At 30.1% G+C, this 25,267-nt stretch overlaps 1 protein-coding gene across 2 annotated transcripts in view; it reads left to right on the forward strand.

Moving 5' to 3' along the window:
* The window catches only part of LOC143083239 (transmembrane protein 117-like), a 28,799-nt gene extending 8,497 nt beyond the window's left edge, over positions 1 to 20,302 (forward strand). Inside the window, exons 1-6 of one of the 2 annotated variants that reach the window (XM_076259486.1) lie at positions 108 to 179; positions 2,757 to 3,808; positions 9,936 to 10,171; positions 10,764 to 11,021; positions 11,966 to 12,089; positions 12,620 to 20,302. In XM_076259486.1, the coding sequence (XP_076115601.1) occupies positions 2,797 to 3,808; positions 9,936 to 10,171; positions 10,764 to 11,021; positions 11,966 to 12,089; positions 12,620 to 13,194 (2,205 nt within the window). In that variant the 5' untranslated portion in view covers positions 108 to 179; positions 2,757 to 2,796 and the 3' untranslated portion in view covers positions 13,195 to 20,302. Of the gene's footprint in view, positions 1 to 107; positions 180 to 2,756; positions 3,809 to 9,935; positions 10,172 to 10,763; positions 11,022 to 11,965; positions 12,090 to 12,619 lie in introns of those variants that run through there. The other variant, XM_076259487.1, reaches the window with a different exon arrangement.
* Positions 20,303 to 25,267: the final 4,965 nt, after the last annotated feature.

The raw sequence follows: 25,267 nt of genomic DNA on the forward strand, positions 1-25,267 counted from the left end.
GATTTCTACCAATTATAATAAAAATTGTTGGAATTTTCTGATTTATTCAATAATAGGGTTTCACTTTACTTTTAGATAAATAAATATCTTTGAATACGAAACTAATATGTCAACATTCTTATGTGAAATCATGCCAGACGAGACATAAAACTGTCAATATTTTTATTATAGCCGTAATGGTATAGCTTCTTATCAGTAACAAATATCGCACTCACAAAAAAATACAATTTTCTATTATGTTATTACATAACACAAACATACAAAATATAGTGCTAGCAACATAACATTTTGTACGTGGGTGTCGTACCAAATTGTTTATCCATTCTATCTGATATGTAAGGGTGTGTCTTGGTCAAATAGATGAAGAGTCACACACAAGATAAATAATAATCCAACATCTTATTGCCATAAAGTTTTAATATGAGGCAGGCATTACCTGTAAGTGGGGACGAAGTCTGTATGAATTATTTTTTTGTAACTTTAATATTTGTTAAAAAAAAGAAACGGAAATACTGTAACGTTTCCGATTTTGGTTGTGTTGTTAGGGATTTTTGTTGTGACGTTATTTAAGTTATGACGTCATATGCAATGTAAACAAAGAAACGCTGCTATCAAGTAACGTTTTTTCATAGCAAGGAATTATTAAAAATGAAATAGACCACTTTCGAGTTCATCCGTCACCGGAAAAAACTCGTCAATTATACGCGCCTTTATGACGTCATTTACCAGATAGAGGGGGTCGCCTGTATCCCTGCACTATTTACGTTCATCAAGCGTCTTGGTGATCGTCATTGTGCAGGATAAACTAGAAATAATGGTTGTTCTGTAGGTACTTAATGACATTTCCCTAATGACATCAATGCTGATTGTCATGATTGTCAATTTTGAGAATTCAATTTGTCGTATAATTCGTACAATATAGAATTATAGTTTTCCAACCACTCGCTCAACATTGGAATGGAAGTGACGACGCCCCTAAACGCACAAATGACGTTCACTAAAACTAGAGTTTTTGACGGAAATGCATCGAACTCGAAAGTTGTCTATTGGTATTGTGTTCCTTCCTCTTTTATACTAGACTGATAAATATATATTTTACTCAAAGTTTCATACAAACAAGACCGGAAAAAGGAAGTACATTGTAGATTTCTGCGCAGAAACGGCAATTCAAAACATGACATCAAAAAGAATTGAACGATTTTGAGTTCATTAGTACAATGAAAATTTCAGGAAAATTTTCCCGATTTTTTTTTTTTTATTTTTCTACAGTTATTAGGAACTTCGTCCCCCTATTATTTAGAGGTAAGAATTGGTAAATTCTGTGACCATGTGTATACAAGGATTTGTATAGTGACACCTGGGACTATATTATACACCTTGAACTTTTGATGCATACACAATCACTTTTCCATTGTCAGATGATTGTGGCGTCAAATATTTTGTATTATGATGTAAAAATTTTACTGGAACCTGTGTGATATCCAGTTATGGTGGACAAATAGTGATACGGTGTATTAATATAATAGACGTATTTACACTTGTATGCAAATTTGTCCGCCATTACGTAAATTCACACAGGTTCCCGTAAACTTTGACATCATAATTTAAATTATTTGATGTCACAATTTAAAAGTGATTGTTGCTTGACGTCAAAAGGTGATTGGGAGTAGATCTAAGGTCATTCGGAGGCAAGATTCAGCTAAATACCAAAAGTGTAAATAAGTTTATAGTCCATGGTGACACTATACAGCTATACAAATCATTGATATTAGGAAGCAGGACACAAATCATTCAACTTTTTCACCAACTCGTCCCACTTTCTAAAAAATCGCCCACACTTGTTTTCTAAACCGCTCCACTTGTAATGCTTGTGAAAAGGGTTAAATCCTGCTAAATTTACTCCTGCCTACTTGTCCCACTTAATAGAAAAGGTTAAATCTAGATGAATATATAATTTTCAGGTCTGCCAACTGAATTGTTTATGAACTTAAAAAAAAAAAATGAAAAATTCATGTGTCAATTTGACAAGGTGGCAATTTGACTTGTATGCCTGTTCGCCCAGGATACAGTCTTAATTTATTGTTGTCTAGTTGTATAATGTTTATTATTGGAACAGAATATGTTAAAGATTGTTGAAAAAAAATCGCCAAATATTTCTTATGTGTCATTCTAAAACATGTATAAGACAAATTATAATTTTTCCTTTAATACTTAAATCAATAAAACATTTTTGATGATTGTTTGGAAATTGAAATTGAGAATGGAAATGGGGAATGTGTCAAAGAGACAACAACCCAACCATAGAACAGACAACAGTAGAAGGTCACCAATGCAACATGACCAATAGGTCTTCAGTGCAGCGAGAAACTCCTGCACCCGGAGGCGTCCTTCAGGAAATTGTATATATTTTATACAACCATTGACATTCTTTTCACCTTATACTCTGAAAGTCTTGTAAAATATAGGTAGAAAAAAATCAGAAACAAGTATTTGTGGCTGTGGACAATGACATCACTCGAAAAGATAATAATATTCTGTATTGATTATAAATTAACTAATAAAAAAAACCCATTTTATCACTCATGTCATTTGTACATGTATGTAGGATTTAAATAAAAATATGCGAAAAAAAGTGCGAATAATAAAACATAAACTGCAGCACTTTTTGTCATTTGTACCCCATCATCTGTGTCTGGTCATGAATTGACATCTATGTTTATACATGAAACATCTAATTTTGTTTTTTATCATTTCAGGAGCTGGTGTGCATGATGTGTGAAATATGATGAGGTTAAAATGGCGAACAAACCTGTTTCAATTCCTGGTATAGTTGAAGTACAACATCACGATGATGACAAACACAGCGTTTCTAGTCAAGATCAATTACTGGTTGTAAATCTAGATGATAATCTGAAAAATCAACAGAATTCTGTCATGGCGGATAATAATAATGATTCTAAGGAAAGTAACAAGAAAGATGACATTGTGAAAGATGACAGCAAAGAAGTGAAAAATGTTGCAAAGGAAGACATACTGATTGAAAAGAATGAAGAAAATATCGATGAAAACAAAGAAATTCAGAGGAATGGAAGCAGTAAAAGTCCAAAAAAGAAAAAAAAGAAAAGATCAATAAAAGAAAAAGAAGTTACTGCAGTTACTGCTGACATTAACAACAGCAGTCCAAAGGAAAACAAGAGAAATAGCAAGGAACAGAGAAATGAAAACACAGGCAAAACCAAGGAAGATATGACTGTTCATTTACATCATGTACATACAAATGCAAATGACACTGATAAAAAGGAATCAAACGAAAATCCCAAAACGGCCAAATACACAAAAAAAGATTCAGAAAAACCTTCTACAAATGGAACAGATTCTGAAAACCCATCTATAAAATTAAATGGAAAAGAACTAAACAATCCAACTAATAAAATAGATGAAATTACTATTGAAGCTGGTGTCGATGAATTGGACGGTTACTCCAAGGTTACAGCTGAAGACCAAGTAGATACATTGAGTCAGTTCTCATATAAAGAAGCCAAAGATTTCAAATATTATTTCCAGCACCCGTATTTTAGGTTATTTATAGCCTACTTTGTAACATTTTGCAATTTCTTGATTTATGCTGAAGATCCTGTAGCCCACAGTAAAAAAGAATGCAATATTCCACTGGTTGGCAATGACTTTGCTTTTGTGTGTACAAGGTACCCATCAAATGCATGGAGCTTACTAAAAGTTGTTTTGTGGTTTTCTGCTATAATTGTTGGGATGATAATTGGAAAACTTGTAGTCCACAAGCTTTTTTTCTGTAAGTGCATGAATATATATACATATACATATTTTAAGTATCATAACCATAATGATAACAAAGACAGATTTATATAAAATAAGTAGTACCTTGTATATATGATTATAAGTTTACAACTAATTTATTAGGTTTAAAGGCAGAAATACATTACATCATGTACATAGGGTTTTGTTTTACATTAATGTTTTTTAAGAGATACTACATGTAATACAAGATAAGTTAATGATAGACTATATTACACATGTATAACTTACAAAAACATGCATATGGTTATGCCAATTTGATAATACCATTACATTGGCTTTATAGTTCTACCCAAAAAAAAATAATACATGTATGTACTAGGAATTAGTAAATTTAAACGATCACTACATCTTATGCATTCCTTATATAAATGAAGTAATATTTTCACCCCTATATGGTCAACAGTTTGGTAAGTGCTCAATGTTTTTAATTACATCACTTTTTCTTTATGATATATGAATCTGTACATATTACAATGCAGTGCAAATGCTAATATATTTATATTTTCTACATATATAAACATGCAACACACATGAAACATTGCAGTACTCACAAGGATATACAGAAAAACAAAACTCATTTTTTCTGGTGTTTAGCAATATTCAGTAAATCAGGGTGATTGCTGGTGATTTGGGGTGATAAACCAGATTAAAGACTCTTTAATAAACTTTGGCTTCAGTGGTTGTTGTTTGTTTATGTGTTCCATATTTGTTTTTCGTTCATTTTTTTACACAAATAAGTCCGTTCGTTTTCTCGTTTGAATTGTTTTACATTGTCTTATCGGGGCCTTTTATAGCTAACTATGCGGTATGGGTTTTGCTCATTGTTGAAGGCTGTACGGTGACCTATAGTTGTTAATGTCTGTGTCATTTTGGTCTTTTGTGGATAGTTGTCTTATTGGCAATCATACCACATCTTCTTTTTTATATTTGGGTTCATTATTATTTGTTGGATTCCAATTTCCATGGCTATGACACATGTATGATGGAACAACAAATTGACAGGTTCATCAAAGTACAAATTTTCTATATAGACTTGTAATTAGAATTTAGCAAAACCACAAAATCTAATATCCACCAGAAAACAATTTTTAAGAAGACCATAAAAATAAATAAATGTACGTACAGTACTTACTTTATTTAATATTTAAAGAAACTGAGAAAGGTATTTAAAAGGGATTCATCATTGATCACCAGCATTCACAAATCACCACTAAAAGAGGTTTTTGATTGAATTGCCTTGTGTGTACTGTATTTCATAACAAGGCTCTCTTCCTTTGAAGGAAGTAGGGAGGAGTTGTAAAGAAGTTTTAATTCTATATCATTCATTTGTCTTTGAAATAAATTGGATAGGAAAAATAAAAAATAATCAGACTTCACCTTTATTGAATGGAAGAAAAAAGAAAACTGCAGATATATAACTAATACACTTCTCCCAACTTTTACTAGTTGTAGAGCTTTGTTTGACAAATTGCAAATGCAAGTACACATTTATTAGCTGATTTTATAAATTTGTGTTTGAATGAAGGAATCATGGTATGACGGCTAGCCTTTATGAACATGTATGGAATGTGTCATCATGGTGTATTTTGCAAACCCCAAAATCATGCCATGAGGGTCCGTGTAACACTTATCAATTCAAAGTTTTAAAAAGTTTTGAAATTTTAGATTTTTGGAATTTTGATCAAAGTTTTAAAATATCAAAATTTCAAATTGTGTAAAAGTTTTGAAATTTTGAAATTTTAACCAAATTATTAAAATATTAAAATTCTAAATATCGTTTATAAATTTGATAGTTTAGGAATTTGATCAAAATTCTAAAATATTAAACCTTATGTGCAATTTTGATTATTTCACTTTTTGAAAGTTTGATTTTTTAAATTTTTGATTAAACTATCAAAATAGAAAAGGGGCGAAAAGAGGGGTACCTGTAAACACTGATGTAAACAAGTCTCCGATAATAGTCATTCTTAGTTATAAATAAATAGCACGAAATATATCAAATCATTTTTAATTACAAAATAAATAATGAAAAGAAGAAGTCATTTATTTTTCTTAAAACATATTAGACATCACATGGGATAACAGTATACTGAAATTTTAAGGTTGTGCATCTATCAAAAAAAAATAAAGAATGAAAAACACACAGTAATATGAACAGTAAAACGTACTTGAAAAGGAAATACAAGTCATATGTCAGAATAGGAAACAAAAGAAACTAATCAAAATGACAATGATAATGAATTAACAAACTAGGACTATATATAAAGCTAGCAGTTACTAGATTTTTTTTTTTAATAAAACAGTTGGTTATGTACTGATGATACTACAGTCTGGGGAAACAAGATTTATTTCTGTACTAGTATCACTAGCTTTGAATAAACTTCCAGTAATTGCAAATACTCTTAGTTCGATGCGTTGAGTCTTTTGTCTTAATGTTAGTTGGCCGGTTTCTTTTGTCTAATTGCAATGATTCGCGCATGTTGTTCTTATGTTGTACTGTTACACCACTGTCCCAGGTTAGGGGATTGTTGTTATCCCAAATGACATGTTTAATCCCGCCACATTCTGTATGTATGTGCCTGTCCCAAGTCAAGAGCTTGCAAGTCAGTGGTTGTCGTTTGTTACTAGGTTACTTATTTGTTTTTCGTTCTCTTTATTTTGTACTTTAATTAGGCTGTTAGTTTTTCTCCTTTAAATGGTTTTACATTTGTGATTTCTGGTTCTTTTAAAGCCGACTATTTGGTATGAAACTTGCTTATTGTTGAGGGCTGAATGGTGACCTATATGGCTGTTATTTTTGTGTCATTTTGTCTCTTTGAAGAGTTGTCTCATTGGCAATCATACCACATCTTCGTTTTTATATCAACCCCTACCTAACCATATTCTTTATGAACCTGTTTAGTGGTTGTCGTTGGTTCATGTGTCAACTCATATTTGATTTTTTGTATAGTTAGGCCGTAAGTTTTTTCGTTTGAATTGTTTCATACTTCTCATGTCCGTTTAAAACGGCTTTACAGATCTGGTTTTGTCATTGTTGAAGGCCTTAAAGTTGCCTAATATAGTTGCTTACATCCACTTCAATTTGACTCCGACCAGTCAAGTGAAATAACTTGAGTAATACCAATATCAATGAATTATCAATGGTGGTTCACCGTACCTAATCACAATTAAGTTCAACATGGTACCTGTCGAATGTTTCAGTGTTCATACCAATTCGAGAATGGAGCCATTTTTTTTAATTTCACAATGAGTTGTGCAACAACAGATATTACAAAAATCACTGACCTAGAAATGACGACTTAATCACAAATTTCAACAATTCTTACAATTTCATAAGCTCTTGTTCTCGTAGGCTATTTCAATTTATTTCACAGTTATGAGTTCTAGTAATGTTTACAATTTTTTTTATCGGATTGTTATCTCATAAACATTAATCGTCATCTCAGTATTTTCCAATTTAGTAATACAACAAATAACAATTTACAATTAAAACAAGAAGACAACTGCCAGTCTGAGAAAAAATTAAAATTAATTATCTAATAGCATATAAAAAACTATGTGAAGTTAAAAAAAACCACCAAACACAAAAAGATTATACTAGAAAATCCACTAAAAAAATCAATGTGACCATAGAATCTGCATAAATATTTTCGCGACTACTACACTGCATCAACATTTCTGCCGCCATTTTAAACCTAAACCGAAACCACAAACCATCCTTGGAAATGGTTTGAATAGTTTCTGGAACCAGTTTGGGTTTGAGAATAACAAACGGCAAACCAGTTTAGGTTCGAACTTTCAAACTGGTTCTCATTAACTAATGAAAAGTTAACAAACTAAAACTGGTTTTGCACTAACAAATACGCCTTTTATAAGAGATTTAAATCAACTTTTTTGATTCCGGTTTAAATAGGTTTAACTATTTTTTTTTATATAGATGCACAACCTTAAAATTTCAGGATACTGTTATCCCATGTGATGTCTAATATGTTTTAAGAAAAAAAATGACTTCTTTTCATTATTTATTTTGTAATTAAAAATGATTTGATATATTTCGTGCTATTTATTTATAACTAAGAATGATTGTTATCGGAGCCGTGTTTACATCAGTGTTTACAGGTACCCCTCTTTTCGCCCCTTTTCTATTTTGATATTTTAATCAAAAGTTTAAAAAATCAAACTTTCAAAAAGTGAAAAATCAAAATTGCACGTAAGGTTTAATATTTTAGAATTTTGATCAAATTCCTAAACTATCAAATTTATAAACGATATTCAGAATTTCAATATTTTAATAATTTGGTTAAATTTTCAAAATTTCAAAACTTTTACACAATTTGAAATTTTGATATTTTAAAACTTTGATCAAAATTCCAAAAGTCTAAAATTTCAAAACTTTTTAAAACTTTGAATTGATAAGTGTTACACGGACCCATGAGGCACATATTTAATTCAGAAGGTGATTTAAATAAAATTCACTCTTTGCAATGATTTTTTCAGCAAGTCATGCATATGTTGATCCACTATGAAATATCTCTGTATTACTATGGTTACATAGTGAATTTGAATGATTCACCTTGTGTGAACTGTTCTTAATAAAGGGAGACAATTTCTAAAAAAAAAATATGCATAATGTCATATTGCATGTATTATCTACCTTTGCATTAGGTAACTAGGGTCATTAAAAAAAGGGGAATTGAAAAATTGAAATGAACAGCATAATATAAAGTCAAGTTCAAATTTTTTCAATTTCCTCCAAAATAACTTTCAAACATCTTTGTTTAGCTTTTGACTGACCAAAAAATTGACAAGATTGCATGCTGTTTTGCTGTACACACTTGTATAAACTCCTCATTAAATCAAGTGTCAGTCAGTGTAAAATGATGACACAGATTCAGAATAATCAGGTTCTAAAACTTAATATTAGTTTTATTGTACAATAGTTATCAAAAGTACCAGGATTATAATTTTATACGCCAGACGCGCGTTTCGTCTACATAAGACTCATCAGTGACGCTCAGATCAAAATAGTTAAAAAGCCAAATAAATACAAAGTTGAAGAGCATTGAGGATCAAAAATTCCTAAAAGTTGTGCCAAATATGGCTAAGGTAATCTACTCCTGGGGTAAGAAAATCCTTAGTTTTTCGAAAAATTCAAAGTTTTGTAAACAGAAAATTTATAAAAATGACCATATAATTGATATTCATGTCAACACTGAAGTGCTGACTACTGGGCTGGTGATACCCTCGGGGACGAAACGTCCACCAGCAGTGTCATCGACCCAGTGGTGTAAATAGTTATCAAAAGTACCAGGGTTATAATTTTATACGCCAGACGCGCGTTTCGTCTACACAAAACTGAAAATGTATGTCATCAGTTTGTGGTAATATAATGCAATACCACCCCAAAAGCCAATGCATGTGATAATTTTTATATGAAGAAAGTCTTTCTTATTTTCTTAAGTACAATACATAATACATTTAGGTATCAAACATAAGGAACAAAATGGCATGTCAAATGTATTTTAATTAAATGCATGTCATTTTCTAAGTTTGTTTTCAATTACACAATTTATCATGCATTTGGTTATAGATCATCATTTTCATGAGCCTCAAAATAAGCTATATTCTGTATACATGTAAACTGATTATAAGCAGTATAAGATAAAATAAGTATGCATACGAATACCTCATGTATAATACATGTAAGATGTCAAGTTTAAGCATGTTATAAAAGTTATTTGACCTGTTTACTTGGGTATCAACATTGACTTTTATTGCCATTGTTTCTGAGTGGAATTTTATTGCATCTGTGCACTAAATAATATTTATTCAGGGAATTTTGAAATGAGGAGATTAATGATAATTTAGAGTTGAACGACAACACTTTTATGAAAAAGGAATATCTCTAATGTAAATGAACATAAATTTTATGCACAAAACATTGAAGATCATTGAAAATTATAAATCTCAACATATTAATCTAAAATAACTGTTCCACCTATCATTATAGAAACTATTGTCAAGCCTTAACACAATCTATATTACAAAATGTTGATTTTAATATTTATTCCAATTTATTCATATACATTTCTATTTTTCAGGTAAACTGTTGAGACTGAAGATGTTTTGTGAAGATCAAGGATCATGGATGATAATGTTTTTATCCTCACTCATCAGTATATTTATCTTTTCCTGGTTGTATAATGCTTTCCTTCTAGCTGGAGGAAGTTCCACAGAAGATTATAGAATATCTGGATTACTTGGTTTATCCAATTCTATTTTTATGAAGGCAGCTGCCACTGGAACTTGGTGTGGAGATTTTTTTACTGCTTGGATGGTACTTGTATTCATTGTTTACTGTAAATTCAGAAATTATTGAGCCTCAGGGTTGTTATCACAATTTAAACTGGCATTTTGAAATTTTTCATAAGAATTTTCTCAATATATGTATATCGCAAAAATTAAAATCTCATTTTAGTTTGAAATGACATAATCTCATTAATAAATGCATGCAATAAGTTCTAAATTTCCATAGTTGTTTTTTGACATATAAATAAAACTCCCCAATGCTTGATTTTAAAATCAAATATTAAAAGACTAGTAGCTGCTTCCTATGGGAATGATCATTTATCACTTGAGGTTAGGGAGGAGTTATAGTGACTTAAATAAAAAACTATAAAGAAAAAAAGGTAATGATCAGGATGAAGGAAAAAACATGTTTTGCTGAACGTTTTTGCCATAAATTATATGATGAGTTCCTTTAAAAAAAAAAAGGAAGGAAAATGTGTTGAGGGGGAAAAATTCTGAATGAAAAAAATCTTAATACTTTTGAATTACTTGCTCTTTTGTACTCAATATACTCTTAACAAACTAAATTATATTTGATAGAAGTTTTGAATGTAAACTGTCAATTTTTAATAAATTAACAGGTTACTGATATGATGCTTCAAGAGAAGCTATATCCTTACTGGGGCAGACCAGTCAGAAAATGGTGGAATAGAAAATACAACAGAATTATTTTATTCTGGATCGTGACCTCAGTTACATCTTTTACTGTTCTGTTCACCATTGCTACAGATTATATACAGTGGGACAAACTTCATCGTGACTTCTTATCTAGCAACGAGGTTTCCCGAGCTTTCTTAGCATCCTTTATTTTGGTCATGGATATATTGATTGTTGTACAGGTAATATTTATTTTAAATATACACAAATAAAATTGAGAATGGAAATGGGGACTGTTGAATAGACAATAAACCGTCCAAAGAGCAGATAACAGCCGAAGGCCACCAATTGGTCTGCAATGCAGTAGGAAATTCCACACCCGGAGGCGTGCTTCACCTGGCCTCTAAACATAAATGTATACTACTTCAGTGATAATGGATGTCATACTAAACTCAGAAATATATAAAAGAAACTGTATATATCAAAATCAAGTTGCAATAGTAAAGCTAAAAGACATTGAACTTGAAAACTCTGAAATCTATGGTTATGTTGAAGCTTCCTGGTAATGGATGATACTTTCCTTTGCTTACACTGAGATCTGACCCTGCTTCCTATGCATAATTAGATCTACAAAAAAAATCTAATAAACTATTTCTACCAGAACGATCAAAACAGCTCAACAATTAATCTTATCACGAACAAAAGGATGGATTTATGTTATCTCAAAAAACACCTACATCATCTTGTGAGCTGAGTTTTGAACAGACTCACGAAATGGGAAAATATTCTGATTAATAATATTATTTATTGCTATTTTACGAAATTTTTCTTTGATCTTACTGACTGATAATTTTCTTTCTGAGCACAGTAGAGTTATATGAAAAATTAAGGCTAAAAACTAAGGGTGCATGTGCTGTTGCCAATGTAAACCGACGCCATCATAGACAAAATTGTGATAAACAGATTATCATTGGTTATAATAACTCAATTGTTTTTCTCACTCTTTCTCAAGTAAGAAAAATCAATCATGTTGAGCTGACCAATAATAATCTATAAAAGTATGACTAATAGTCTATCATATTCTTTAATATTCTCAAACCTTAATACAATATTCTTGTCTTATAAAAATAAGATATGTAATGGTTGGTATCGAGACAGCTATCCATGAAAGATCTTTTTATTTCAGGATTGGGACTTTCCATATTTTGTGAGTGCTATAGATATAAAGCTTCCTGGTATAAACACAGCCCATATTAGGTTTGACATTCCTAAATGCTTTAGACCAGATAAATGGCAGATCCACATAACAGGTATGTTTAACTAAGTATATAAAAAAGAAGATGTGGTATGATTGCCAATGAGAAAACTCTTCACAAGTGACAAAATGACAAAAAATAACAACTTTAGGTCACTGTACATGTAAGGCCTTCCACAATGAACAATGCCCATACTGCATAATCAGCTGTCTAAGGCCCTGAAATGACAAATGTAGAACAAATCAAATCAATAAATTAACAGACCAATTTATGTATAAAATAATGAACGAAAAACAAATATGAAACACATCAATAATCAACAGGTATGGATTACAGTAATTTGAAATTGTTATCATCTGTCAAACAGTATTACCTATAATTGTAACTAGAAATTTCAGCAAGTTAATTTATCACCAATTGAGTACCGATTTTACTTATTTTTATTGAGTTTCATTCAAGTACTTTCTGAAAATATTTGAAAATAATAATAGACTAACAATTATCTGGTAATTTCTGGGTATGAAACAAAAAAGTGAATCTTTTTTTTAATGAAGAAATATAAACCAAACAACTTTGTCTTGCAGGAAAATGGTTTAACTATGGTATCCTGTTCCTTGTTATGATACTGGACCTAAACATGTGGAAGAATCAGATATTTTACGCTCCATATGATTATGGGCAATATACTGATAATGACGGGAAAATCCATACCGTCAATGACGATTTTAGCTTAGACAACCATAACGAAACCCTGATGAGTTTTAGTTATAGAAATTCTACCATCAACCCACTGACCAATCAGACATACATTACTGAAGATGGTGTAATGAATTCACGGTTTTATGATAATAGTCTAGCAGTAAAGGCAATTGCCTTTATCCCTGCGCTAGCGGCTTTCATCACATTTGGAGTACTTGTTTGGCAGTTTGGACGATTCAAACCATCAAAGGCAGATCCATATGCAGGAAGGCTTTTAAAAAGACCTAAGAAGAAATCTTCATTCAGATTATTTAGAGAAGGTTTGGGGAAGAGGTTTTCACTCAGAAATAGAGTGAAGGCTGTTCCAAAACTTCTTGCTTTTACTCGTCGTCGTAATACAAATACAGAAAAGGCTGATTTTCCAGAAAATGATCGACCATCTACAGATCCAGCGACATAGAAATATTTATTGTACGAAATTTTTCTTATTACCATGACACATAGTGTATTCAAATTTCTTGGATACAAGAGACAAATAAATAAGTCTTAAAATAATTAAAAATTATTTAAGATACCAAATCTAGTTTTAAATCTGTTTTATTAGGACATAATATGCTTTCTGTTTTCTTTACAGTATTCTTTGTGTTTAAAAAATATTCAAAGTATCTGAGTACCTCATCCATTGTTAATTAGTGCTTTGGTGTTAATGACTGTTATGATTTTTTTCTAATAACATTGATAGTTGTTCAAATATAGTATATGGTCATTGCACATGTTGTACAAATGTATGTAAAATGTTTTCATAAAAGTTGAGATTTGTAGAAGTTGAAAGCATTTTCTTCATCTTCTTGGAATAGAATTTGAAATGATGTCTGAGCTTATAAACTGTAAATACATTTGATAGTAATTGACTATAATAACACTGAATTTCAAAAATAGTACATTATCTTAGTCCTTAAAATGTTACACAAAAGTTAAAGTTGTACATGTAGCCAATTTATAGAAAGCATTACCTTCATGTTCTAATTGAAAAGCATTTAAAATGATGAGCAAATTTAATGGTTTAGAAATTCTAGTTTCATATCAGATGTAAATTACTCATATAGATTTGCTGCATTTAAATTGTTTCCTTTTGATGAAGTCATTAAAATGTGAAAAACAAACATTAGGAGCTACAAAATCAAAATGTTTGAAGAATAATTTGCAATATAAATTTTAGTTTAAGTTAGAGGTTTAAGTAGAATCCTAGTTTGAGTAAACAGTTCCAAACAATTGTACCACAATTTTACAACATTTATTGCAGAAAGCTCGACATAGGGATAGTGATCTGGCGGCGGTGGCGGCAGCAGTGTAAGCTAACTCCTCATGTTACGAACTTTCCGTCAGTCACACGTCCAATGTCCTTGACCTCATTTTTATGGTTCAGTGACTACTTGAAAAAAAGTTAAGATTTTTTGTAATGTTAAATTCTCTCTTATTATAAGTAATAGGATAACAATATTTAGTATGTGCGTACCTTGCAAGGTCCTCATGTCTGTCAGACAGTTTTCACTTGACCTCGACCTCATTTCATGGATCAGTGAACAAGGTTAAGTTTTGGTGGTCAAGTCCATATCTCAGATACTATAGGTAATAGGTCTAGTAAATACGAGGTATGGAAGGACTGTAAGGTGTACATGTCCAACTGGCAGGTGTCATCTGACCTTGAACTCATTTCTATGGTTCATTGATCAATGTTTAGTTTTCTTGGTTAATGTTGAGTTTATGTGACAGTTGTACTAAAGCTTTATATTTAGGACTATCAACATAATATCACTGATTAGTAAAGAAGGTGAGACATTTCAGTGTGTGCACTCTTGTGTATCATAGGTTATCATGAAACTGTTAAAGTTATTTTATGTAAATTTTTATGTGTGTATAAATTTAATCATTTTATTTTATCCTCGGTCATTTTATAGTCAAATGTCAAGTATAAAATATGTATCACAATGTTCTAAATCTTTCTGATAACAGAAATTTAGAAATGAGACAAAAGGTTTTTTGATGTAGATACATTTTTTATTATATTGAATCTAAGTTCTGTTAAATAATAATAATTCTTTGTTAAAACGAGTGTTTTCTGTTGAAGTTTTTTTTTATTTGTTTTGTTTTTTTAATCTTTTTTATTCCTCATTTACTTGCCTATCCCTGTGATAATTTATTAAACATTTAAAGAACATATTATGTATATTTTGTTTAGTTAATTTCACATTATTCATATTGTAGTTACTTTTCAAGAAAATCTATATCTCTTTTATAACATTCTCAAAACATCTTTTCATATTCAGTTTTACTTTTAGTTCAATCAAATCTACATGTACATTGTTTTCTTTCTTTCTTTAATTTTTTTATACTGCTTTTTATGTGTGTACTTAATTTTCTACCTATATATTTTGTTTTTATGTATTCAGATTTCTATCATTAAATTCTACTTATTTAAAACAAATTGACCCATAAAATTTATATATAAAATAGAGCTATAGGTTGAAGAAAAGAAAAACAAACAAATTGACATGCATGGATATTCCTTGAAAGTCTTTTTATTGTGTTCTTGTATTTTTAGATTATATTTTATGAAGTTTGGTGCTTTGTTTATTTGTTTCTTGTTATTTCCTTATTTTCAGTAAATAATTATTATTCTAAAACCATAAAATTCATATGGTATGTGCCTTTTTGTTCCCCATACAATATATTTTTAATTCATATGTTTATATTCTATAGTACAAATATTGTCATTATATATTATATAAAGATGACAAAGGTTTATTATATTTTCAATCAGTAATCAATATGAATGTTCTCCATATGACATATTAATGTAAATTTGCCTTTCTTATTTTCTTAATTGGATAGATGTATAGATTTTTTATGTGAAGAATTCATTATTATTAGAGGGTACACATTTTTGTTGATTCATGGGTGTATAGATAACCAAAAATTTAAGTCTACATCAAAATAATAATTCCTTAAGGTGGTACCCAACACGTTCACTAAAATTAATTTGGCTCGTTTAATTTTAATAAAATTTTGTTAAATTATTTACTTTGACCCTTTAACAAAAATATAAAAATTTCAAAAAATTTGAACCAACCGTTTTGTCAGAAAAATTACACTGGTTATATAGCAGTTTGTCAAACACCAATTTTGATCATTGAGAAGCTTAATATTCCTTTTCCAACACAATGTAATTAAAGCGTTTAAATAGCTTTACAGAGTTATCTCCCTGTAGTGTTAGGTACCACCTTAAGGCAAATTTGTTAAAACTAGGAAACAAATAATTTTCCTCAATTCTTGAAAATATATACCCTGGTCCCTGAATCCACAATCATTTATTTCAATTGTTTATGATTATATGTTTTTTAAAAGTTAATAGCACAAAAATCAATTGTTTAATTTCTAACACAGCTCTAATTTGTTTAGGTTAAAGAGTAAAGATGTTTTCCTAGCAAAATCCTATCATGTATGTAAAATAGAAAAAACATATTTTTTTCAAGAATTTCTGAATAATTTTCAGAAATTATCATATGTAAAAGTCCTTAAACATTTAGTATTCTAGATGCACTTATCATCTTAAAAAACTTATTAACTGGGCTCAAATCAAAACAAATGGGAAGACCAAATAAGTGTAGTTAGAGGGCATAGAAAACTAATAATCCCAGAAATGTGTGCCATCCTCAATTTATTATTGAATTGTTAGAGACAGAAAGTTGTGATGTATTAATATAATTTATTGGGAATTATATACTGTGGATTCATTCTTGATGCTCCCACAGGGTACTCCCCTCAGGTCGCAAGGTCGCTTTTAAATTCATCAAGAGGTCGTTTTTAAGGGAAATGTACAGGTCGCAGGTCGTTTTTCCCAACACAGATGACGGAAGTCGGTCGGAGGTCATTTTTTTTCCAAATTTAACAGGTCGCAGGTTGTAGGTCAATTTTAGAAGGCCCTCAGGTCGGAAGTCACCTCTAAAAAGCCCAGAGGTCGCAGGTCGTTTTTGACCCTGCGGGAGCCTCATTCTTATTCATAGGATTACAATTTTTCATGGATTTCGTGGGTACAAGTGTATCGTGAAATAAAATGAAAAACTATCAATAATAGGCTTTTATGCTGACTTCCGCAAACCACAAAATTAAGTACCCACAAACATTTGAGATTTCCTTAATACAAGAAAAGTGATACCCACAAAAATAAATGAATCCACAGTATGCTGGTATGGTACACTATAACAAATTTAAATTTCAAGGCCTGTGACTTTCCTCAGCATTTATAGCGGAAAGTAAAGGAAAGTCCTTTCACTGAACACAAGTATAGATCTACCTCACATAGTAACTGTATTATTAACAACCTGACCAAGTCACAAAAATTGTTAATTTTTACTGTAGTTAATCAATTGTACAAAACTTTAAATAGTACTGCATTTATATTTACATTTACTAAAACAAGGGACCAAGAAAACTATAAACATAAAAATTTTAAATTTTATTTATTAATTTTTTTTAGGGGAAGGGGGATTACAAGTAGATAGTGGTTTGTTTTTTAAATGCAAAGTTATTTGTATAAATTTTGAATTAGAAATAAGATTTTTTACCAGAAATAAAATTTTGAACTAGAATCATTTAATATGGTTTCCTTTTTTTCAATATCTAGTTCATAGATCCGATAAAAATTTCAATCAACTATCAAATTTATTCAAAATTCATGGGATAATAGGAAAATTATAAAATGACAAAATGTAATGTTTACGGGTCCAAAATGAAATATTTACCGATATAATTTCTATTTAAACTCCTCTATGTATTAATTCTTGATATAGGATAATTAACTGTTGTATAAATTGATATATAATATGAACCTAATGTATTAATGTATCTTGTGTATGTTAAAAACAATATAAAAAAACATATGGTACTGGTGCAATATTGTATTACGATACATGTTATGTAGTATTACACATATTTATATATACTTGAATTATTTGTATTGTAATTTGTAGAATATTCTACTGATATATATATATAATACATATAATACATGTATATATATACATGATATATATAAAGTGAAACTTGTGGGAATTGACAACATTTTGGACTTAAGTTTTTATTTTTATATAACAAATCTGATATGGGTTGTCTGAAAAACATAGTTTGGGGTTTTTTAAACATTCTTGCTATTTTCTTATAGCCCTTTACAAACTTTGATTACTGAAATAATGGCTATGACGATAAAAATAAAATGTAGAGTTATTTCTCTTTCTTACCAACTATTACTGGTTCTCCTAATAATAAGGAATAGGGAAAAAGCATGATAAAACCAAATGACCCAAAATAGAGTGTTTTGAATCTGCTTAATGGTCTCTTACTAAGGATTACTTCAGTTTAATTTTTAAAGCCATGTTTGTCATCAAGATATTATTTACTGATAAGGAAAAATGGCAAATTGGCAGATTTTTTTAAGACTATAAACTAACATATTTTTAATTTAAATAGTGCTGATCTCTGTAAGTCAAGTCACATGCTTAAAGAGAAAATGGCAGAGATATATTTTTCTAGGTTTGAATTTTACAGATTGTTTTATTTGAATGCCAAAATGTGTTACATAAAGTATCCTTAGGTTATTTAATTTTGACAGAGGATTAAAATATATGTATATTTTTAGATTTGAAAACTATGTATAATATAAATTTAGAGCCATGTTATATTTTAGTGAAATAGTTAGAATAGTTTATGATAACTCTATTTTTCTCCTTGTAAATTCTTTTTTCAAAGTTTTTTTTATGAAACTTAAATGTTTATTCCTTGTAGTTTATGATCTCTATTCTATTTTTCAAAAAAATTATATTTTTAGACTGGAGGAAAACATTGTGTTCAGTCTTTATTTTTTGTGAATCATTAATTTTCATTTTTAAAGAACAAAGCTTTCCGCAGTCATTTAAATTAACAAATTTTCATTCTCAACAATTTGATTTATTGTTTTAGTGGAAACTGATATTAATGCAAGCAAGAATACTTCAAGCTAGTTGAAGAAATGGTTTCATAATTCTGTAGATTTTAATTTTTTTTTTCTAATTTTCTTTACAATAATAAAATGTTATAAATAGCCATAAAATAATTATGTTTTTTTTTTCTGTTACAAAAGAAGTATTTTCAAGTTAATTTTGGCATTCTGTTTTTATTATGAAATGGTTATCATTAGAAATAAATGGCAAACTGTAAATGTAAAAGAGGTAAATCTATTGCAATGCAGGATGTGTAAACACATATCTACTGTTTTTACAGTTGTCTTATATCAGTGCTATTGACTGTGACCAAACTGAAATATTTTTAGGACAATCTTCTTAATACATGGCATGCTTTTGAAAAAGGATTACCCTTTATATGTTGGTTTCAGATGCATTATTTAGAACAAAATTAGTTTATATATCAAAATATAACCCGAATAAATAAATCATAAAGGATTTGAAGTAAATAGAACACTCAAAGCATATATATATCACTGAAAAAATGAAAAAACAAGAATGTGTCCCCAGTACACGGATGCCCCACTCGCACTATCATTTTCTATGTTCAGGGGACTGTGAAATTGGGGTCAAAACTCTTATTTGGCATTAAAATTAGAAAGATCATATCATAAGCAATAACTGTACTAAGTTTCAAGTTGATTGGACTTCAGCTTCATCAAAAACTACCTTGACCAAAAACTTTAACCTGAACGGACGCACAGACGAACGAACGCACGAATGGAAGCACAGACCAGAAAATATAATGCCCCTCTACTATCGTAGGTGGGGCATAAAAACATCATATAACTTTTAAATAACATCTATGGAAGAGAGCTTCTACAAACTTTTGGTCTTTGGTGGCATATACAAAAATTCAAATAACCCAAACCCAAAAGCATATTTTATTAGCTCAAATCTCAAATGATTGCATTAACTTCAGATGGTTATATCAATAATACCGTCAAACTAAAGCAGTCATTTTTTTAATTTATTTTTTTAACATTTCTGTTTTACCAGCATCCTGCATTATGATAGATTCTCTTCTTTTACTCAATATTTAATTTGCAGCTATAAATGTTTTTAGTAATAAATCTGTATTAAAATGTACCTTAAACATGCTGAAACTTGTTTTAGCATGGCTACACAATGCAGGGTAAGATTTAAATTATTACACATAAATAATTTCAGGTGAAGAATTGGTATGTTAAATGCACATTTATGTTAATTTTTTCCAAGCCGAGTTATACCAGAGTTATTGTGCGTTATTTATTTGATGAATTTAAGAAAAACTAGCTGTAAATGTCCTGATGATTTTTTCAGGCTTATTATATTTAGGAAATTAAGATAAATATGTGCAACTGAAAATGTTTAAAAGCCTGGCAGGACCAATATAAATGAAAATTAAATGCATTTTCATAAGTGTATCAGAAAATAAAAAAAAAATTTTGATTTGAATGGACATTTGGCAAGTGGCAGTAATGAATCTTAACTTTTAGGTTAAAAAATTATTTTCAGAAATTTGGTTAAAAAGATAAGTGCAATTTCATTAATCCCTAAAAGATAATTACCTACTTTGACCTACTGTGCAAGACCCTAATTGGTAGTCAATGTTGTTGAAAAAAATTTGCCAAGCAATTTACTTTGAATAAATAGAAGGGTGGCATATTCAATATGTTAGTGTCTTCAGTCAAAAAGGATTAATAGGGCCTATGAACACTCTTGTCATTACTCAGCTAGTACACATATGATATTATTATAATTTTCCGATCAATAGATTTAATGTTATAAATTGATCTCCTTTAAACAATATTATAGTGCCTACCATCCAAACAAACTGATCTATTTTTTCAAGGTTACTTCTAGTAACATGCCATCTTTAGTAGTTGAATAAAAATATGTTTAGAAAAAACTGGGGGTTTTTTTTGTTCATATTATATTATCTGCCTGTATACCCACACTAAGTTTATGTTGTTGATGTTATTTAAATTGAGAATAGAAACAGGGATTATGTCAAAGAGACAACAACCTGACCAAGAATTAGAAAACAGCACAAGTTCACAAATTGGTCCAACACAACAAAGAGAATCCTGCACCCAGTGAGATTTAAGGATCTCTTGGGCAAACTGAAGTGAGTTATATTTAAATATTTGTCGAGATTTTAACATGGATATTTACTACCTACTTCCTCCCCTTGAAACACTAAGTCAGGAATGTTATTAGGAATCTAACCAACGGTCCATAAAGATGTGCAGTCACTGCAGCCACCTGTCATAATTAGTTTTTATGCCCTTACCTTTGGCATTTAGTGTTACCCTTGGTCCTTTCTGTCTGACTGTCCATCCGTCTCATTTTCCATTCCACAATCTAAATTAAGTTTATGAAACTTGTGTTGACTGTCCATCTGTCTCATTTTCCATTCCACAATCTAAATTAAGTTTATGAAACTCATACACAATACCAAAAACTCAAATTTGCAGACAGATTTCGGGCAGTGAGTTCATCACAACTTTGAAATTTGCCGATATTTTTCTTAAATAAGTATTCCTCATTCAAAATTTTATGAAACACAATCACACTGCTGAGAATCAAAACTTGCAGGAAGTTTAAATTTGGGCAGAGTGTTATTTAATACCATTCTGCATTTATGCCTTTTATAAATTGGAAAATTGCAAATTGTTTGTATCCACACTGTAACTTAAGTTTGTCTCATCCAAATTATATGAAACACTTACACAATGCTAAACACCCCAACACACAGACAGAAATCAAATTTCAAAAACTTAGAAAATTGCAAAGCTTAATCAGGGGCATTTGTATCCTAAGACAAATTCTTTTATTTAAGTATGAAAATAAAAAGATGTGGTTTGATTGCCAATCTGTCAACTATCAACCCATAGACCACTTTCGAGTTCATCCATCACCGGAAAAAACTCAACAATTATGACGTCATTTACCAGATAGAGGGCTCGCCTGTATCCCTGCACTATTAATGTTCTTCAAGCGTCTTAGTGATCGTCTTTGTGCAGGATAAAATAGAAATAATGGTTGTTCTGTATGTACTTAATGACAATTCCCTAATGACAGCAGTGCTGATTGTCAATTTTGAGAATTTAATTTGCCGAATAATTTGTACAATATAGAATTATAGTTTTCCAACCACTCGCTCAACATAAGAATCGAAGTGACGACACCCCTAAACGCACAAATGACGTTCACTAAAAGCAGAATTTCTGACGGAAATGCATCGAACTCGAAAGTTGTCTATTAACACAACTACAGTTCACCTTATAAGCTTTATGGTTTATGTATGTTGAGCTTGCTGTGTCCTAAAAGCAATGTGAGTTATTTCAATCACTTGATGTTAGTCGTCTGTCTTCTTAAAAGAAAATATAAATCCATAGAACCAATTCAAACCAAATATAAGCTGAATTATCATGTGAGTATCAGAGACATATATACACATGTGTACATATGTCTCTGTGAGTATCTAGTATAAAGTTTGTGTATTTTTCCTCTTTCACCGTGGCAACATAGTAGAGGGTGTGGATGGGGGTTTACAGAATAGAGAATAATAGGCAAAAAATAGAAAGAATAGAGAAAACGGAATAAAAAATAAAGAATAGAGAAAACGGCATAAAAAAATAAAGAATAGAGAAAAAGGAATAAAAAATAAAGAATAGAGAATTATGGGTAAAAAGTTTATAAAATAGAAATGGCCTTAAAAGGAATACAGAAATGAAGGACTCCTACAGTAGATTATCTCCCTTTATCTCTATTGTTTTGCACATTATGACTTTGTACAGTCTCTAACTAAATAACAGGAGATTTGAATTTAACATTCCAAAGGAAATATGGTCACTCTTCTCACAACCGACTGTAAAAACCTTAGGGAGTCAGTTTGGCTGTGTGGGATGTAAAACAGTCTGTTTCCCGGCCGTTATTGAAATTCTTGGCAAGTATGGACACAACATTCAAGCTTGATACAGCTCTGAATTTAGATTGTGATTAAATAGTTGACACAGAATGAATGTGGTCTAAGAACTTTAAAAAAAAATGGACATTTACCTATTATGGTCCAATATCCAAAATCTAAATACATGGTTAGATTCGGCATATAGAATAGAATAGAATAGAATATTTTTATTTCCCAAATTACAGGGCCCATAAAGGGCATAAAATCAGATACAATTCAGTTATTTACATAATTGGTAACAACAACAATAGAGGCATATACATATATATTTGGAATATAAGGCAGCAACCATTTGATTTTCTGGGGGGGGGGGGGGGGGGGGCTATGGTTTTTTTTTCTGGACAAATTTTTTTTTTCGACTGCGGCGAAAAACAATCTATTTTTTTCGCAACAAGTCGAAAACAATTTCTTTCTTTCAATTTTAGCATTACATATAGTGGCAGCTGAGGGAGAAACAAACAATTTTTTTTTCTCAAAATCAAAAACAAATTATTTTTTTCTCCAAAAACTGGAAACAAACTTTTTTTTCCAAAAAAAACCATAGCCCCCCCCCCCCCCCCCCCAGAAAATCAAATGGTTGCTGCCTAAGCATTGGTCAGAATCAAGCTAAAAACCACATATATATTGTGAATAAAAGAATAATAAAATTACATTATACGTGTATATGTATTTATTCTCAAATTATTTACTTGACTTGGTGTCAGTGTTCATACCTGATCTCCTTAATTCAAAACAGTCACAAATACAACAGCCCAGTTTTTCCATAAGAGTAACATTTTCTTGGGTCAAGAGCCATAAAAATTTAGAAGATTTATTTAAATTTATAAAATTACAACAATTGTTAGAAATGTCTTGAAAAAAATCGTCCCTTTGAATATCATAAAGAGGGCATTCTAATAAGAAATGAAGCTCATCTTCAACTTTACCAAGTGAGCAATTAGAACAAAGACGCTCAGATCTTTCTATATGCTTTTTTGAATATCTGTCTGTCTCAATTTTTAAAGAGTGAGCACTTATTCTTAATTTACAAATTGACTGTCTTTTTTTGAAGTCCTGCAATTCTAAATATTTTTCTTTTTTTTAAAACAATTTTTTTATAGAAAAATAAGTACCAAGCTTCCCTTTTTGGGAGTTAATTGTTTGATACTTAAGTTTATTCCAAAATGTGAAATAACTTTTACATAGTTTATTTTTAACATACTGACATAAAGAGCCAATTGATTGGTCAAAATTTGGTAATTCAATCTCTCTCTGAATATAATCTATACTAGAATACCATGTATTTACATTAGCTATGTAACTGTTTACAACATATAAATGCATCAAATAATAATCCTTCTTTCAAATGTTCAAGTCTATGACAATATTTTAACATTGATAAAATTATAGTAAAATACATAGGAAATCTACCAAGCTCTGACATTACAGCTATATTACTTGATTTTCTGTTTACACCAAGAATATATTTCATAAATTTGGTATGAGCTTTTTCAGAAGAATCCTGACCAAAGACTTTTTCTAATATATAATCATTATCTTTTTTACAAGCAGCTGAATCCGTTCTAAACATTCCCCATATTTCACTGCCATATAATAGTATGGGTTTAATTGTATGATCATAAAGATGTAAAAAATGGCAATACTAGGGTTAGATGATGACAAGCATCTCTGTAGCTTAAAACAAGCTTTTAAAGATTTGTTGTATAATTCACCTTTACACTGCTTAAATATACCACTAGATGTAAATGTGATTCCAAGATATCTAAGTATATAATTTTGCACTTTCGATCTCTTTACCTCCAAAATGTAAACAGCATTTTAAAAATTTTCCTGGCTTGTTAAAAATTATACTTTTTGCCTTTTTTAAATTTACATCAAAACACCATTCTAAACAATATGCATGTAACATATTAATTCTCTTTTGCAAGCCTTCCTGTGTTTCTGAAAAAAAAACTACATCATCAGCATACATAAGACAATCTACTATTTATTAATATTTACTGGATCAGGACAAGATAAAAACTTGTCAGGTTGATCATTGATAAATATTTTAAAAAGATTTGGGCTTAAAACATCACCTTGTCTAACCCCTATAAATGATTTAAAACATGGAGTCATTTCATTATCAATTTTAACACAGAGGTCACTTTTATTATACATATCTTTAATGATAGAATAAAACTTTCCAGTAATATTGTTTGTTAAAAGCTTATATCTGATACCCTCATGGATCACTTTATCAAAAGCCTGTTTAAAATCTACAAAACAGGCAAATAGTTTACCCCCCTTTTTACTTATATATTTATCGATAATGGTTTTTAAAACAAAAACATGATCAGATGGTCTTCATTTTTTTGAAAATCCAATTTGACATGGATTAATCACTGATTCTTTTACCAAAAATTTATCTAGTCTGTTATTCAAAACAGAGTTAAACAATTTACCAACACAAGAGTTAATGGCAATGCCACGATAATTATCTGGTTTACTTGGATCACCAGACTTTAAAACAGCAGATAAAT

The sequence above is a fragment of the Mytilus galloprovincialis genome, chromosome 7 (genome assembly GCF_965363235.1).
Source record: "Mytilus galloprovincialis chromosome 7, xbMytGall1.hap1.1, whole genome shotgun sequence".
NCBI classification, from domain to species: Eukaryota; Metazoa; Mollusca; class Bivalvia; order Mytilida; family Mytilidae; genus Mytilus; species Mytilus galloprovincialis.